At 35.3% G+C, this 19,276-nt stretch overlaps 2 protein-coding genes across 3 annotated transcripts; both read right to left on the reverse strand.

The window, feature by feature from the left end:
• Positions 1-1,105: 1,105 nt before the first annotated feature.
• On the reverse strand, positions 1,106-6,123 carry LOC121424317. Of its 2 annotated transcripts, none has more exons than XM_041619952.1 (4): positions 6,083-6,123; positions 5,868-5,982; positions 4,617-4,844; positions 1,106-1,807 (listed from the first exon to the last, which is right to left on the reverse strand). In XM_041619952.1, exons 1-4 carry the CDS (start codon positions 6,111-6,113, stop codon positions 1,582-1,584), a joined length of 600 nt encoding a protein of 199 aa, XP_041475886.1. In that variant the 5' UTR covers positions 6,114-6,123; the 3' UTR covers positions 1,106-1,581. The 2 variants fall into 2 exon arrangements, with proteins under 2 accessions (XP_041475886.1, XP_041475885.1); XM_041619951.1 differs by having other exon boundaries at positions 4,617-4,850.
• A 298-nt stretch (positions 6,124-6,421) lies between these two features.
• On the reverse strand, positions 6,422-19,262 carry LOC121423487. Its single transcript, XM_041618836.1, has 6 exons — positions 18,486-19,262; positions 13,149-13,413; positions 11,056-11,325; positions 9,852-9,951; positions 9,385-9,525; positions 6,422-6,707 (listed from the first exon to the last, which is right to left on the reverse strand). Exons 1-6 carry the CDS (start codon positions 19,260-19,262, stop codon positions 6,422-6,424), a joined length of 1,839 nt encoding a protein of 612 aa, XP_041474770.1.
• Between the last annotated feature and the right edge of the window lie 14 nt (positions 19,263-19,276).

Raw genomic sequence — 19,276 nt, forward strand, 5'->3', positions numbered from 1 at the left:
TCCAGTATAGGCCTGTACAGTACGTCCCACAAAAAAAAACGAAACCGAGATTTAGCGATGATTTATCATAACTTAATCATAAATACAATAGACAAATGACCTACTAACGTAAAGCTTAGGATCTCCTCTTTCATATGATAATGCTAAGATTATTCCCAATCACGCATGAGTGAGCAAAAACGATTCAAAGAAAGGATGCCAAAAACTCATTTGGCGGGGGTATCTGAATTTCAAAAAGAAAGTCACATGACTAAAATGTTCAATATCTGCTCTTTTATTTGATACCTTAATCACAGAAAATGGTCAAGAAGTTATGATCCCTCGAAATAATGCTTGTATATCCATAATTTAATTGAATAAACGTGTTTTCACCTGTTTCCCACAAAAACTATCGCACGGTAACAAAAGACTTAATGCATGGCTGATTGTCAACAAAACAGAGTGTCGAGTGAGTTTGAACGCTGCCTATCATCTCTTCAGTTTATGAACTTATTGAAAAATCAAGCTTTGATTCAAATAACCAGAACTTTCTTATTTCTTGACTATTTTCTGTAATTGAGGTTCAAATCGTCGCACGCACCACGAACCGTCCTCTCTGCGCACTTCGATGCGAAAGTTACTTTTGCAGTAAACGCATTTAAAGATTTTTTTTAAACCAGCAATAAGTGCACCTACAAGGAGAGCAAATTATTTACCAGTGTTTTCGTTAAAAAGTTCAGGTTCCAAAGTTTCATCCCGTATCTTTATATTTTCTTGAAGTTAATTACTTACGCCACAGTTGGCAACGTAACAGAGAGGACAGTTCGTGGAATAGATACAGTGCGCTTAACTTTCGCATCGGAGTGCGCAGAGAGGACGGTTCGTGGTAAGTGCGACAAAATTAAAGAGCAGATATTGAACTTTTTTCAAATATTTTTTTTTTTCTTTATACCCAGATACAACCCGCCAAATGACTTTTCTGTATCCCCTTTTCATATTGTTTTCGCTCACTCTTGCGTGAATGACAAAAAATAATCTAAGTAATTATAGATGAAAGAGGAGATTCTAAGCTTTACAATGGTAGGTCATTTGTCTATTGTATTTGTGATTAAATCATGATAAATCATCGATAAATCTCGGTTTTGTTTTTTGTGGGACGTACTGTATAGAATCTGATTATGCATCTGATTACTTAAATATCTGTGTGACTTTTATTCATCTGTAATCGAAAAGGTTCCATAATTATATGCATGTGGGTTTCAACACTTAGTTCTACTAATACTACAAAACTTGGAAAGATTGGATGTATCTTATACAGTATAAACAGGTGCGAGTGTTGAAGTGGATGTGATTGGATGTGTGCCCGTGATGGAAAGAAAGAAAGAATGAAAGAAAGAAAATATGCGTGTGCGAATGTTGAAGTGTGCTTGGATGTGCACGTGATGGAAAGAAAGACAAAGAATAAAAGAAAGAGAGAAATTAGGGAAAAAAGAAAGAATTAAAGAAAGAAAAGAAAAAATATATTAATAATTTATCCATCCATGTATGTTATTTTTTAATGTACAGCAGACCAGGATATCATAACGGTGATTATACTATTTACTACATGTTCTGTAGGTATGCTGATTTCACAGCATAATTTGATTCAAATGTAACCATTTGATATTCATCGTCCTCATTTAGAACCTCAGGGTTTTCGTAGATATCTTCTCCTGCTTGCTGTCCAGAACGTTGGTTGTATCGGGTATAATCCCCTGCTGTTTGCTCACTCTGCTTTGGCTGGGGTTCGTTGGCTGATGACTCAGGGGCCACATTGGCTTCATCAGGTCTGAAACCGAATGAAAAAAACCCAAAAATAGAAGTCTAAGAATATCGAAACAAAATTTTACCATGAAAAGAAAATAATTGTGAAACCAAAACGTTATAATATAAGAAATACGTTCATTTTTGTATTTTGAAAATTAGTTAGATAATAACATTAAAATAATCCAAATACAATGTTTTGAAGTTTTGAGCAGATCAAAAGTTAAACAAAGTTCCTTTTTGAACAAGAGAGAATTCCGTTTTATCGATTCTACATAAGAATTGCCACTGTCGCTCAGTTATGTACGGAATATCATGGATCCGTGGAGCGTTGTGGCCCAGTGGATTAGTCTCCGGACTCTGGAACAGAGGGTCGTGGGTTAAAATCCCAACCATGGCGTAATTTCCTTCAGCAAGAAAATGATCCACAATGTGCTGCACTCAACCCAGGTGGGGTAAATGGGTACCTGGCAGGAATTTATTACTTGAAACACAGCGCGCGTAACAGCTGCACTGCTAAAGCCAGGGTAATTATGCTGCATATACTGTAGAGCGCTTAGATACTTCTGACAAAGTAAGTATTAAGCGCTATATAGGCAAGTATAATTATTATCCTACTAGATCCATGGGAAGGAGAATATAAAGGACGGAATTGATACAGGTGCCAGAGATGGCTAAATATTTGGATCAATAATCCCTGTTAAAACATGACAGCATGATCCCCATGTAGTTTTATGATTTCCAAATGCATGTGCATGCAATTTTGATGTAATTTGCATGAATTAAAACTTAAAGTTGAGTCCCAGTCAGCAGTTTCATCGAATCCCATAAAAAAATAATGCTCTATGCGAAAGTGACAGATATGAAAAGACGTTGTCCTGAATTTGTGTTTGAGAACAGTTGCATTTTATTTGCATAAAATTCTCACTTTCAATTATCAACAATTCAACATTCATATATTTCATTGACATTGATTATCTAACTATAAATTGCCTGCATGCAAGAGTTGGGCTTTACCATTTCTCTGCGTTGAGATAAGGCGAATTTTGTGTTTCCTGTTTACAATTTTGCATATATTAGCACTTTAAATAAGGTCCCATTCATCACATTTTTACGTATATTGTATTAAAGCTCCATATGAAGGAGGAAACACAAGGAAGACAAAAGGATTTTAGATATAGAATTCTGTTACAATTTTGTGCCTTTCTTGCATGTACATGTAAATGTAATTTTTACTTAATTTTGACTTAATTTAAAGTTTACACTTTAATAGATTCTCAGTAACCAGTAACCAGTTTCATGGGATGCTGTATTATATCTAACATTTTTTCAAGCATCTGATCACTTGAATGGCTTTGCGACCGTTTTATTTTGTAATTGAAAATTTTACATAATTATATATTATAGGTTCAAAATTATATTCTTGTAAAATAATGAGAGAATGGTGGGAATATCTGACTAGGTTATACAGTGCGTATCAAAAAAAAGTTTACACTTTGAAAAAGTCATGGGAATTAACAAATATACAACATGTGGGTAATTTTTTCACATATAATTATGGGTTTGGGTCTCATCTATCCAATGACAGTAAAAATTTTGACGGAATGTTATACTTGATTGAGCACTGTCCATTTTTGTAAAGCTGGCAGAAATCTGTTTGCGCAGAAATGCTTGTTTTCACGCTGTGTCAAGGGGAAAGGGCGAAATCAAACTTAGCCTGCGAAGCATTTCTCATAAATTTCCCTAGCACTTTTAGCCAATTGACATTAAACAGATACATTCAAGAATTTTGTAACAATTTTGCCGCCCAAATTTGAAATTTCAACATTTAATAAGCACAACCTTTACCCTTTTTGTGCCAGCTGGATCTGAGGACATAACTGAATCTGAACAAAAGTTTATATCAGACATCTCCAGCATTTTTCACTAAGTTTTTATCATTTAAAGTTGGTTTACATTTGATTTTTCATTTAATACTTGTTTCTCCACACTTTTCCCAAACTTGGCAATGATCAACAAAATGAAAATCAAGCCTAAGCCATTTCATGTAAATCACAGCTCAGTGCAAAGCAAATATCGTCACGATGGACTCGGTGTGTGGGGGAGTGGGGTGGGGCGCAATGCACTCTTCGAAGTGTTTGGGCAAGGAAACAAGTTTAAAAAGGTAAAAGATATCTTCGAATCAATTTTACTAACTAATTTCCACGTTTTCTTCATGAATAAGGTCTACTTTTATTCGCATAACTATTTCAAAGTTCTGCGCAAATGATTTTTCACCAACTTTTCAAAAGTAAGTGGTGCTCACTCAAGCGGAAATATTTTTCGACAGTTATATCGTCATTTGCTTAAATGGATCTGTACCAATGCTAAAATGTGGAAAAATCGTCAGGATATTACAAATATATAATTTTACAGGATTTTTTCTAAGTGTAAACTTTTTTTTGATACGCACTGTAGAGGGTTGGAGGGTTGAAACACTTGCAAACAGAGAAAAGTAAAAAGAAGAAGAGATACACAGCATGAAGGAAAGAAAGGAAGAAAGAAACAATAATAAAAGATAGAAAGAAAGAAAGAAAGTAAGAAAGGAAAAAAGAAAGGGGAAAAAGAAAAAAAAAATAATGTATGCATCCCTTTCTTTTATTTCTATATAGGGCGGACCAGCGTCCTGTAACACGAAGGTTACCGATTAATTGTATGCTTGACTTTTACGATTGATTGTACATTGTAGTCAATGTGATCAATCGTAGAAAAGAGTTCTACGATTGATTGCTTAGATTTGTGTCATGGGGCCCCTTGATATCATATCTATGTTTATGGTTGTTCAATATTCTTACCCCATATTCTGTAGGTATGCTGATTTCACAGCATAGTTCGATTCAAATGTAACGTTCTGATATTCATCATCCTCATGTAGAGCCTCGGTGTTTTCATAGATATCTTCTGCTGCTGCTTGTTGTCCAGAAAATTGGTTGTATCGGGTATAATCCTCTGTAGTTCGCTCATTCAGCTTTGTCTGGGATTCATCGGCTGATGACTCAGGGGCCACATTGGTTTCATTAGATCTGTAACTGAATGAAAAATTAATGTATTTTGAAACAAAATACAGTTTATGAATTAAATCATATCATGCCTACAGTTACAAATTACAATAATCCAAATACAAAATTTGGGAATTAAGGTGATCAAGAGTTAAAGAAAGTTCCAATTTAAACAACATGAACAAGGGAGAATAACATAATCGAATTCCATTTTTATTCTGAACAAAGGGAATAGCGCATTTTCGCTCAGTCATCATGGTCATGTAAGAATTATCATGGATCCTCAGGTTTATTTCCAATTCGTCTAATGCCAATTCGTCCAACTGCCAACTCGTCTACTATCATTTGGTCTACCATCAGTTCATCCACTATTGGTCTAATTGCAAATTCGTCCACTCACTATTTCGTCTATTAACCAGTTGGTCCAATAGCCATTTGGTCCATATACCATTTGGTCTACTTGGACTAGGTGTTAGTTGTGCAAAATGAATGAAAAGGAAATAAATTTTAGACCAACTGGTTATGGGACGAAATGGTCATTGACAAAATGGTAATTAGACGAAGCGGTGATTGGAATAAGTGGTTATTGGACCAAATGGTTGTTAGACGAAATGTTGATGGACTGAATGGCATAAGAATAAATGAAAGTAGACCATGTGACAGTGTGATAAGTGGACGAGTTGGCAGTAGCCGAATCGGCAATCTACCGATCCTAATAGATCCATGAGAATTTAAAGGACACGTATGATAAAGATGGCGGAGATCATACATCCACCATTATTGAGTAACCATTGCTAAAGAGTTTTGGCAGCTTCAAACTTTCCGCACTTGTGCCACATCACGGACGGGGATTGGACCAAAATCCGTCGCAGATTCAACAGGAGAAAAGGCAACCTTTTACACTCACATACTTGCACACGCCTATTTGAATCTACCTTAAAAAATTAATCAGTATTGTGCCAGAATGTTTCTTCCTTTTCTTTCCCAAACTTTGTGTTCTTAAATGGGCACATAATTACGGACGCGATAGACACGTTGATATATTACCTTTTACGTCTGTAGATGACGAGTCCAATGATTATCATGATGAGGAGAAGGATGCAAGAGACTGGTGTGACTATTGCACTATAATTCATTCCACTCTGGGCATCTTCTAAAATGGCTAATGATGAAAAAATAAAGATCACGACATTGTTTTGTTATTAAGATGTAAAAGAAAAAAAATCACCTATATAGTAATTGTTAAAATCTAATTTACTCACATTTGAGATGTCTGAGCTGAATTGGTTTCATTGCAGGTCCATTGACGTAGTAAAATTTCTGTAATATAAAAGAGAGAGAAAATATTTTATTCATGTGATAAAGATTTTTAGGTTCTGGGGAGAAGAAAGGCAAAAGTGACGTCAAAACGTAACCAAGCACCCATCCACGCGCACAGTTCCTTTATCACACAAAGGCACGCACCCGCACATCACACTCGCACACAACCATCATAATCGTAAGAAAACGATGATGTCCGCGAAAAAGGATTACCCCTTTAATACACAATTATGAACTTACATACGTAAACTTCAAGGCCAATGTCAAATACTATACTTCTTTCAAAACATTAAAAGAAATACATAAAACTTCAGCAGAGATGAGGTCGAGGAGAAAAGAATGAGAATACTAACCCCGCCTTTGCCGGTTGGTGAGTAAACTCGAAGAAAACAGGTGTAATATCCACCTGGATTAAGCGGACCATTTGTAGCTCTGAGAATAGTACTATTCACAATACGTGCATCTCGTTTTGTTCTTTCATCATCTTCACTATGTCCATCCGCCATGTTGCATTCTGATTGTCTCTCTATCACCGATCCGATCGTGATGACGTTATCGATCGGGAGGCTGAACATAGTTAAAATTAAAAATACTAAAAATTACTTTGATGCCATCAACATGATTAAGTTTGAAGGTAAGATGTGCTGTCCGCCTTCTTTTTTTTTAGTATATAACAGTGCATCCCGATTATTTTTTCTTTTCTTTCATTTCTTTTTTTTTCGAAATCTTGAAACACCGTCTACGGAAATTGTTAAGAAGATACGAGTGCCTAAAAAGGGCCCAAAAATATAACTATGTCATGTAATCTCAATCAGTGATATGACACGACAACGCTTTTGCGTTAAATAAGAAAGAAAAATACATACTGATTGTAATATTATACGTTAATTACCCAGTCATATTTGATGGTTGAAAATCTTATTAGGATCACGATACAAAGATCTAGCCCATTTGGGTAAAAGGATGTGCGGGTTTTAACGATGTACAACATGGTCCATGTAGTGACCCACCATATTTTAGCTGTTTATTCTGCACAAAACTTTTTCGAAACAAGACTGTGTTTATACTTTGTTTCGAATTTCTTTTGATCTTGTTCGTTCTGACTACGTTTCTTCATTTACGTGTATGCAGACATTCTTCGTTTCTTGTTTCAAACATTTCTCGCACTGAAATGTATCATATACAGGAAGTTTCATCTTAAGCGCACCACATCCATGACATCATAATCACATACCAATACTTTATAGTTCGCTGAACATTATATAAACCAATCAGAGCTCATCCTCAATATTTAACCATTCAGTTTTCAGCATAACTCTACGTCATTAATTAAATCAGCCAATGAACATCATTTCAGAATTTGGCCTCCACTCCACCTAGGTTAGCCCTTTTGACATGATCGATTAATCAGACCCTTGCTCCAAAAGCACTATAGTATAGAAATTATTTTCATTTGTTTATGTAATGAGTTAGTCATTTTTTCTTCATATTAACTGGAATATTTTCTCCACTTCTTGAGATTTCTACTACTGGATTTATCTATACTTGCAATTGGATATTACTTATTGTTGGATTAACATTTCTTGGATTAGATGCATCTTTTATTGTTTTCACCATGGTTGTTCAATATCTGAACTTAACTTTCGCGGTTTTGCAGTTAGAAAAGAGTCGCGACTCACGGGTTTCTCCAAACTCTAGCGGTAGTTTATCGCCAGTTACCGTTCACCATTATTCAGTGGGCTTAATCAATTTAAGCCAAGCACTGCTACAATTGGTCTTCCCCTACCTTACATTTGGAGGTTTGGGTACATTCCTTCGGCTGAGTATAAGATTATTCTATTTTCCTGTAAATTGCTATATTGTTCATGTAGCTGAAAAGCTATATTCTACAGGGGCGGATCCAGCTTTCGCCAATAGAGGGGGCCGAAAATATTTTCATCAAAATTTTTCTCGATTAGCCGCTATAATCTGATTTTTTGTTGGTTTTTCAGGGGGTAGTCCTAACTAAAGACTGAAGTTTTAAATATATGTTAGTTTTTATTGTTATAAACAAGATAAGGTATCTCATGTGGTCTTAATATATAATGCGAGCGCGAAGCGCGAGCTAAAATTCTTTGATATTGTATGTCCTTAGAACTGAAGATTCTGAGCAATTTCTATAATCATGAAAAACAGATAAGTATCCAACTAAACAATGCGAGCGCGAAGCGCAAGCCGAAATTTGATTATAGTATTGTGAAAAGGGACTCAATTAGGACTGTTTTTAGTGATTAATGAAGAGGATATCAGCAATAAATAATGAGAGTGCGAAGCTCGAGCTCAAAATTTTTGATATTCCGACCTGAAAACTGGACTGTCTAAGCGCGTTTTTATTTAAATAAAGAACAAGCTGTGTGTCTCAAGCAATTAAATGCGAGCGCGAGCATATGAGCTTAATTTTTTTGATATACTGACATGATAAAAGAGCATTTTGACAAATTTTGGAAAGAATTTCCAAAGAAGATAGGTATCTCACAAATCAAACAATGCGAGCGCGCAGCGCGAGCTGAGAATTTTTATATAACAATTTGTTTAAATCAAACAAAATAATGAAAGCTTGATGTGCGAATATTGTGTGCAAATTGATTTCAGAAGTGGATATAATAGGAAGTGTCATTTAATCCTCTTGAATGGGATTCATTACACAGGCAATGCGAGCGCGAAGCGCGAGCGAAATTTTTCATATTAAGTTTATTTTACAATTGTTTCCCTAACCTTTTTCTTGTTTCCTTTCGGGGTTGGGCCGGCCGTTACGAGACTGTAAGTTAAACATCATATGTATAAACCTCTTTCTGACTTTTCTTTCTTTTTTTCCTAGTTTCTATCTAGATAAATTGTACATTTTTTCTGCAGGTTGTCAAAAATTGGGGGTCTGGGGCCGGCTCGGCCCCCTCCTGGATCCGCGCCTGTTCTAAGTGAATAATAAACCACCATATGAAATATGTATTCAGGTTTTATCTCTCTGCACACACTCATACACACACAAATATCTAAAGATAAATGAGAAGAATTTTTTTTAATTCGCCAATTGGACCAACTTCAAATGTGGAAATGATTCATTTTTTTCAAATGTTGAGTCTCATAATCCTTCCCCTCATTTCTTGAAGCGCAAATATTCAGATTTTCTGATAAAGAGAGCATACATGGATCTCAATTTACAATCAATGACGTTTAAGAGACCATTTGCAAATATTCCTGTACTTACGATTTGAGCACCATCACTCTGAAGGGAATTCCTATCTGGTTATTGGTGATCTTGTAATCACTGACATCATAGTAAGCATCGTCATCGGAATCAATGTTTCCCGAAGAATTGTGCAGTTGGACAACGATGAATTCATAGCAGCTGTGAATAAATTTGCCATAAAAGAAGAACAAATGCAAAAAGTCTAACAAATATGATGTCCACATCTACTTGCAAATAAAAGACGATGTGATTAAAACATTTCATGTTTGGTAACGTTCTTTTTTTACGATAAACTGGTTTTATGTATTAAACTGAGTACTCGAATTTCCTCATTTTATTCCCATTTAACGTCGTTTTTAGGATGCCACATTCAACTGGGCTTGATTGATTTTGAATCTCCTAGTCTTTAAAATGCCTATGCATGATTAACAAATAACATCATGTGACCATTGCAAACAATTTAGAAAATTCTGAATGAATCCTACCTGATCTGTCCAGTTGATGTTGTATATGACACGTTGACTTGAAAGCTGTAACTGTCAATTCCACCAACAGTCTCGTATAGAACAGAAGGTCTATCAGGAACTGCAACGAGATATCGTCACTTCAATTGTAAGCGTGTAGGTATATATAGAATCCAACAATTGGGACATAATTATGTATATGTCATATAAATAAACAAATTTTGTAGTGGTGTAAAAATGCACACATTTATAATGAATATAAGAAAGTACATGTACAACAGCTTTTGCAACGCTTTTTTATTATTCAATTACGCATGCAAGACACCCGAGACGTAGGTTGGCACCACTTTATTGTTGCAAAAGCCTTTATCAGGTAGGTGTGTTTTTGATTCACAGAGGACAAGTAGGGGTCCACAGTGCCTGATTAAGGCATGTGACGAAAGCTCGTAAGAAATAATGTGGTGATGAGCTCCTTCAGGAGTCTTACATTCTTATCTTTTCTCCATACAAGTATTCCCAAAACATCGAATCACTATGTTTGAAAGTTGTAGCTTCCCAGTTCCCACTTACCATTAGATAATTGTAGTTATATATAGTAAGTATAATTTGTCTTTTACAAATCACTGACTCAACAAATTTTGCATCCCTTTTCCAGCTGTTATGGTAATCATTAATTATTTGATGTTAATTGTGGAAATTCAACATTTTCAAATGTAGTGGTATTCCAAACACCTACAGATCAGGCTTCAATTGACCATCGAAATACACAAAAACGCCACATCGGGACATGACCTGGAGCCACTCGAATCAACAGCCAAACCAAATTTAAAAACAACTTTATCCTCACAGATAAATTTTACTATTGTTTTTTTTTTCTTTCATTTCATTTTACTTTTTTTTCAACACGGTAAACGAAGTTCAGCCAATGGCTGTTCTTCTGAACGGCCGTGCATACATATTAAAATCACATTACATATATATGCAATTAAGATACATAATACAAAATAAATATAAAATTAAAATATCAATATTACAAAGAAAAAACAAACAAACAGAACAAACATGTTAGAACAAACATTTCTTAGCATAATATAATGTAGTACTAACATACATGTACTGTATAGACAAGGCTGCGGGAAGCGGGTGTACTTTTTTTTTCTTGTCAAATTGACATCAGCACCCCCAGCCAAAAAAATCGTTCCCAGGGCCCTGTGTATAGACATACCAGCGTTGAGAGTGGTCTCGGGTGGAAAGTCAATCCAGTCATGGATTCCGAAGTTGTTGGAGCAGTTGATCCTGATGGAGTACTTGGTTCCTGGAAGAAGTCCTGAAAGGCTTACAGGTGGCTCGGTGTTGATAAGGACAGATCGGGCTATGGTGTCTCCTGTAATAAATGCAGTGCACCTATCAAAGAGACCAACCCCATCCTCTGTTATCACCCAGGATACGACGAGTGCAGTGGCCTCTACGATGACGAAATGAGGGTTGATCAAAACTAAGGAGAGGGCAGACACACGGGGACCAGAGAAATCAATAAAATGTAAAGATTTGCCCACCAGGGTAAAAGAACCTACGAATGTATATGTGGTTATTACTATCATATAAATAATGGAAACATCAATGCATAAAACATTTTGGACTTACTAATTTGACAGATTCGAGAAATCTATGTCTATAACGGGCTTTTTTAATAATTTTCCCCACAAAATATTGAACTTGAATTTTTTTTGTACACCGTGCAAAATGCAAAATGCATGCAGTCTGCTTTCAGGACATGATGGACAGAAACCGATGAACCGGCTGACAGTTAACTTCATTGATTTTGCATTTACGGTTGCATATGAACCAGCCTATACAACTGCCAACTGGTCTAGGTAAAAATACTGTTAAATGAGAAGTCCCCGAAGAAAACGGACTGGACCATCCTGAGAAAATTTCTATCACAAGCAAAATGAAAGTTACTATCCAAGAAAGCATCAATACTGTTAAGTAGATCCAAAACCCTAAAAAAAAAAACGCTAATCACGCAATATCAACGGTAGGTAATGTTGATTTTTGGAAATTAGGCCACAAAGTCAACTAAATTAAATCTACGTCAAATAGGTTTCAAAAACAACATACACGTACAACTAAATAAACATACAAGGTAAAAAGATTAATTGCCTTTCAAGATTATGCTTGACGTTCAACAATGCCAAAATAAATTCAAATTACTCCATTCATTTACTCATACCAAAACATATATTTACATTTAAAGCATGTTTCCAATTCAAAACACTTTTTATTATATACACATTAGAGAAAACATCTCGATGTTAAGGCTTGGTCCCACTGCACTTACGGATGCAGAGCGGATGTAAAACGGAAAAGGATCTTGCCATCCGTTGGAAAACATTATGTATCCGTAGGTCTCACTACACTTACGAACGCAGAGAGATGTAAAATGGAAAAGAATCTTGCTATCTGTGAGTTTTCAATAACATCGTTGAAATTGCTAGTTGTAACAATTCTAGAAAGCCTTGTAATGACCACCGAAAAGCAAGTCATGCAAGCGTTAGCAATCAGTTCGTGCATTTCACAATCCTTGTGCGCAAGTTCCCCCTTTGTAAATCGGGCCACGTCGAGGTTCTCTTTTGGGAGATAGGTCTACGTTTGGTCCATTTTGCTTGGGCTGAATATGGCGTATGCAGTAAAATTGCTACTTAAAAAAAATCCGCTGGCGAAAATATTGAACATTCTAAAACTTAAACTTTGTGATATATTTTGGCATAATATCATACTTCAGAAAAATTTCTTTGAAATAGAAGAAATCCGCCTCCGCCCCTCCCGTTTGGTTGTGGAACTTTCTTTAGTCATTCGGAAAGACAAAACTGAAAAACACATGCTTATTTATAATAGTGTTAGTCCCATATAACAGACCAGTAATAGACCCCTGACAGACTTTGTGAAATTAAATTCTACCCCTTCAGGCCGAGTCTCCGTCAGTTGTACGATCAAGGTCCTCCTGATTTCCTGAATTATCCGTCTTTTTAATAAATGGTGGAGGTGCCTTGGCCGAGTGGTGTTAGGCGCCTGGCTATAATTGAAAAGTCCGGCGTTCGATTCCCGGCCGCGGCACCTATGCCCGTGAGTAAGGTATTTAATCTACAATGCTCTTTTACCCTGCTTTTAAATAAATGAAAATGCTATATTCATTACTTGTTACTAGGTGTAGGCTACACCTGTTTTTTATGTATAATTGTGTATATCTTCGGATAGAAAAGGTATGACTTCATATTTTTCATTCAACAAGTTGAGAAAAAAAATATATTTCTATACCTTGGAGGTGACCTGTATTCGTAGTACTCTCTGATTCCGAAATATCATTCAATGTTCTATCGCTTGATCCTGCTTGGTATATGTATGATTCATCTTTACCTATAGCATATACGACTGCACGAAACCTGGGGTAGATCGTCTGTCCGTCGTCAGTGATGACACGATCACTTTCTACGGAGTATCTGCCATCTGTAACGACACACCATCTTGAGCACATTTCAGTTCCGTTGAGTATCTTTAGAGAATATTCCTCTATCCATTCTCTCTGCAACATCAATAATAATAATGTTAACAATGATAATGATGATAATGACGATAATAATGTTGATAATTACGATAACAATATAGTACTGATATTAACAATAATAATGGTAAATATAACAATAATACAAATAATGTTAATTATTATTTTTAAAACATCAATCGATTGGTATATCAAAAGGTTTCCACTCGTTAGGTTCGACATTCGACTCATCCTTATTCTTTAAATCGTAGTACATTTGTTTCTCAATCTAAGATATCCATAGATAAATATTAAATATCCCGTGTCGTCCAGAAAAATATAAGTGATATTGTTGGTCAACCTTATATTAATTGCAATAAAAAAATAAACTGTAATGTATTTCCATGACCTCCCCAAAATGACATACGAATTGTCCAAAAATGTCCAAGTGGTCGAAAGATGGAAAGATGTCTAATTTGCCTCAATCCAAAATGGCTGTTATCGAGAGAATTTTCATTATTAATAGCAGTACAAAGATTGTTCTGTCCATAACACTTTCGAAAATTATGATTAAACATGAAACTTTCACCATAGTATCTTATCATGTGCTTCAATTTTTAATTAGGATGTAGGTCAGATTGGACCTCAGCTGATCTCGAGATCAATGACCTTATAGTCAACGACCACAAAATATAAAGATATCGATGTTTTGCATCATTAGCTCATGATGATAATAGTTATAACACGAAAAGTTAATTGGTATTGACTTTTAAGGTATCCTGATAATCTAGAGAGAATTTTGTGTATTATAAACTTTTGACCTTTGAGCCTGGATAGTTGGCAAAGGAATTATTAGATTTAGAGGTTAGCAGAGGTCAAATCTGACTTACATCGCAACTTTAAAATGGAATAACAATATATAACACTGGCGAATGTTTAATGCTTTAAAGTATTATGATCATACCAGTGTTTGTACTTCTACCATTAATAAGAAAAATTTCTCAAGATGGCAGCCATTTTTTATGTCTTTTTGGTGACTTCATGGAAATGCATTGTGCTGAAATAAATCGTATAGCAATTTTCAAACGAGAGGCCTGTTATCATAAACCTGTAATGCTAAGTGTCAATACTGTAAGATATCTAGATCAATGACATTTCTCAGCTGTCCAGGGTCAAAGGTGAGAACTCATAATACACAAAATTCTCTCTAGAATGTCAGGATACGTTAAGCATGTTAAGAGTCAACATCAAATGACATTTTTTGCATTTTAATCTTATTTATCATGAACTAATGATGCAAAACATCGATTTTGTGATATTTCGAGGTCTTTGACAATTACGTCATTGACCTCTAAAGGTTAGTTGAGGTCAAATCTGACCTAAATCCTACTTTTAAAATAAAGCTTAAGGTAAGATATAACATTGGTGAAAGTTTAAATGTTTTAATCATATTTAAGTCCTGCAACAATTAATATGAGCGCGAAGCGCGAGATGGAAAATGAGATTTAGACCTAAAAATGAGACACTTGTTCATGTTTTTGTAAATCATGACAAGGATGGGTAATTGGGTATTTTTCTACATTAATAATGGGAGCGCGAAAGAGGATAATTCAAGCGTGTTTTAAACAAGCTGTGTATTTAATGCGTGCGGGTGTTTTAGACTTAGACCTACAATCTGGGCATTCTAAATGCATTTCTCTTATTTTGAAAATCAATAATACTGGTGCGATCTGAAGAAGGGTCAGTTTAAGGATTATTTCAAGCACTGGGTAGGTAAACGAGCGCGAAGCGCAAGCTTAATTTTTTGTAGATATTATTTTTGACCTCCGATCGGGACATTTTAAGGAAATTTTGTCATAACAAATAATGACTACCTTCCTATTCCTCTTCCTAAACTTTAGATTAACTCGTTGATATTCTACTCTGAAAAAGAACAATTTACTGATTAGGAATTTATGGATATGTTATTATCTTATTTATATATCCAATAAGCCTTATGAGAGCGTGGAATTTGTTGATAATTAGACCTGAAAACTTTAAGCACTTTTTTTAATCAAAACTGTCAGGAAAAGGGGAATTTTAGGTATTTATTTAAAATCAACTTATACATAACCCACCTGGATCCGCATATAAAAAAGTGTTTGCCATTTTCTTGTTTATTCGTTTGCAAAAAAATGTTTGTATATATTGAAACTCTTGCGTAAATGTACCTTTAAAAAATTCCAATAATCGATGGAATAATTTCCAGCGCGAAGCGCGCGGAAAATGATAATTTTTTATTGTGCTATAAATATTTAATAAAAACAAATTTTATACTATATTTGGTTAATTTGCTAATTTCTGTATGTCACTTTATTGTTTTACTTTCTTTTTGCACTTACGGAAGTTATTGGGGGGGGGGGGAAGCATAGGCGGCGAAAACGTGTCCCCCCCCTTCTTAAATTTGTTGTTGATAATCCTTTTTTTCCTTGTCAGTTTAGTTTCCTGAGTCTACCCTAAAAGTTTGGGTTGATAACCTTTTTTTTTTGCTTGTCAAATAATTTTGGTGGTCCCCCAAAAATTTTTGGCTTCCGCCGCCAATGGGGGCAGAACGCTATGCTTGCCCCCTAATATTTTCGTTGGTGGAACCCCCCCCCCCCCTCCCCGGATCAAAGCCTCTGCTAATGTTTGGGCAATATCATGATTTTCTTAGGTAATTTGGATATTTTGGCGGCCTTATTGGATTTTGCCAATTTTCTGAAAATGTTCAAAGTTACACGAGTGGCATCATTTAGACTCGGAATCAGCACCCTGATGCACCCACAAATGTAATAACGCCCACAAATGTAGTAACATTTTACCCACAAATGTAATAATTTTTGATCGCCCACAAATGTAGTAACGACTTTACCCACAAATGTAATAAATTTGAAGGGATTTTTGGCGAATCCGTTCTAAACTAAAATCCTATAGTAATGCGTTCATATAGCACAAAAGTGCAAAGCCTTTTTTTTCAGACCGGGTTAATAAAATATCAAAGTACAAGTCCCAAGTCTTTTTTCCAGACCCGGTTGTTTCAAAAACTACAATATAAATCCAAAGTCTTTTTTCCAGACCCGGTTGTTTAAAAAATATAATAAAAGTCCAAAGTCTTTTTTTCCAGACCCGGTTGTTTCAAAAATTGTGATATAAGTCCAAAGTCTTTTTTCCAGACCCGGTTGTTTCAAGAATTTTAATAAGTCCAAAGTCTTTTTCCAGACCCAGTTATTTCAAACTAAGATACGATAATGATATTCCTGTGGAAAAAATGGGAACCGAGCTTAGTCTTTTCTCCAGACCCAGTTAATCAAAACTGGTGGAATTAATGTCTTTGTTGTTGTTTCAACTTATACGGTGTATATTGTGAATATGTGCACTAAGAGTAACTTGAGAATCAAGCGTAGTCTTTTCTCCAGACCCGGTTACCTGTTATTTAAACATTATGAATAACAGTTTAAAAACAGTTGAAAGACCCCATAAACATAATGCTGGATATAGCGTAGTCTTTCAGCCCGACCATTTTTTTTCTTTAAAAAATGGTAATAGTAAGAATTAAGAAAAATCAAAGTCTAAGACCAAACAAACCTTCAACCTAAGAACCTGTTTTAAAAGAGGTTTAGAGTGTTGTCTTTATTCCAGACCTAAAACAGTTACGAAAAAAATCTTCTAACATAAGACCTTATATTCTTCTTCTGGAATAACACGAGTTTTAAAACGTACTCTTTCCACCAGACCCGGCTATTAAAAAAAAGTAACTGAAAAACTTCAAATCTAAGACCAAATTTCCAAAGTTTCACCCAGTAAAAATATGTCTTTTTTTAAATACTACTACTACCCCTACAAAACATTGTAATAACGCGTGGGTAAAGCAGACATCCTTTCTCCAGACTTGGTTACTATTTGAAAAATAAAATAGTTTTTACAAATATTCTAAAACGAATACCCAATAATCTAATTACTGTGGAACAACATGAAGACCGATTGTCGAAGATCGACTTTCCTCCAGACACAATTATTTCAGGAATAAAAAATCAATAAAACTCAACCCCCAACAAAGAATCTAAGAACCAACAATCCTCCAAATTAAGACCATGCATGTAGAAAAGTACATGTTTAGAGAGTTGTCTTTATTCCAGACCCGGTGATTTAAAAATGATTTAAACAATCCTAAAAACAAAAGACTCATATTCTTATTCTTGTGGAATAACACGAGTATTATGCTTAGTCTTTCGTCTGGACCCGGTTATTTAAAAGATAAAATAATTTTGAAAAAAAAAATGACAGCTGAGACAATCTTCAAAATTAAACCCACTTAAAATGCTTGGGCTTAGAGTGTTGTCTTTACCCCTCACCGACGTATATTATAACTTTTGAAACGACCGGGTCTGAAAAAAAGACTTTGGACTTGCATTATAATTTTTTAATTAACCGGGTCTGGAAAAAAGACTTTCGACGTATATTATAATTTTGAAACAACCGGTCTGGTAAAAAGACTTTGGACGTATATTATAATTTTGAAAAACCGGGTCTAGAAAAAGACTTGGACTTGTACTGTAATATTTCATTAACCGGGTCTGGAAAAAAGAATGAACTTTTATGCCATATGAACGCATTACTATAGGATATTAGTTTAGAACGAATTCGCCAAAAATCACTTCAAATTTATTACATTTGTTGGTAAAGTCATTATTACATTTGTGGGTAAAGTGCATTATTACATTTGTGGGTAAAGTGTTATTACATTTGTGGGCGTTATTACATTTGTGGGTAAAGTGTTATTACATTTGTGGTCGATCAAAAATTATTACATTTGTGGGTAAAGTGTTATTACATTTGTGGGCGTTATTACATTTGTGGGTAAAGTGTTGTTACATTTGTCATGTTTGTGGGCGTTATTACATTTGTGGGCGATTATTACATTTGTGGGTGTAACACACCCTCCAATTGGCAACAAAACATTAAAAAATAGTTTTTATGAAAAAACAAGGCTATGCATCTTCTAGCCTGGACTATATTAGGAATGTAGGCCTATATTTGTAGTTCTGTCCTTTATTACGTTCCAATATAATAAAAATTTAATTGATTTTAAAACTTACTGACAATGGTCGATAGTTTTGGAAAACCGAGATGTTCTTCAAGTATTTACACTCGGAGGTGATTTCAAGATAGACGGTATTAATGTTTGTCGACGTTGACAATCTGTTGGCTTGTTCTACAGGAAAGACTGTGCTTTTTACATATTGTTCGATCGGAATGACTCTAATCATTGAAGGGTCAGAATTAGTCATGCTGTCTGAGGTTTTCCCTTTGACATACTGAATGACAGAAATTGGCTTGTCTGCAGAAACGAAGGTCATGTTTTGGGAAGGAATGTTAACTGTTATGAAATCACCCATGTTCATTTCCACAGTAGTTCCGTTGTAAAAGTATACCGTTGTGCTATCCCGGCCTGCTACTATCTGAAATATATATCCAGAACGTCTAACTGGGAACGGGCTTAACGCATAGAGTGCTCCCCATGCTTCCAGTGGTGCTAATTGTTCTGACAGATGGTCACAATACTTGATGTCTTCGGGAACATTGACACAATCAGCGCCAACTGTTACTGTAACAGAGGTGTTCGCGACGACACGAGAACCCGTTATATTTGTATATTTCGGACGAAGCTGTAAGGATTCGAATGGACGAAGAATGTATATCAAAATGTCGCCGTTGTAATACATGGCATTCTTAAACTGTACAGTAGAGTTCAGGAAGATTTCAACCCTTGCTATCTTATCTAAAGCAGATACTGTGACCGTTCCCCGAGGAATTCGATCGCTTCTCGTTTTTGCAAACAGTGCTAAGAAGTATTCCTTACCCAAATACTTCATGGGTACTACAGAAA

Source organism: Lytechinus variegatus, chromosome 11 (assembly GCF_018143015.1).
Source record: "Lytechinus variegatus isolate NC3 chromosome 11, Lvar_3.0, whole genome shotgun sequence".
Classification (NCBI taxonomy): domain Eukaryota; kingdom Metazoa; phylum Echinodermata; class Echinoidea; order Temnopleuroida; family Toxopneustidae; genus Lytechinus; species Lytechinus variegatus.

Bases quoted from the DNA above. Each gene is read 5' to 3' on its own strand.
- LOC121424317 (XM_041619951.1), bottom strand. From the start codon at position 6,113: ATGAAACCAATTCAGCTCAGACATCTCAAAT. The intron at 5,983-6,082 runs GTGAGTAAATTA...TTTCATCATTAG, and splicing joins TCAGCTCAGACATCTCAAAT to CCATTTTAGAAGATGCCCAG. The intron at 1,808-4,616 runs GTAAGAATATTG...ATTCGGTTTCAG, and splicing joins GCATACCTACAGAATATGGG to ACCTGATGAAGCCAATGTGG.
- LOC121423487 (XM_041618836.1), bottom strand. From the start codon at position 19,262: ATGAAGTATTTGGGTAAGGAATACTTCTTAGCACTGTTTGCAAAAACG. The intron at 13,414-18,485 runs GTAAGTTTTAAA...TTGATGTTGCAG, and splicing joins AAAACTATCGACCATTGTCA to AGAGAATGGATAGAGGAATA. The intron at 11,326-13,148 runs GTATAGAAATAT...CCCTCTCCTTAG, and splicing joins GAATACAGGTCACCTCCAAG to TTTTGATCAACCCTCATTTC.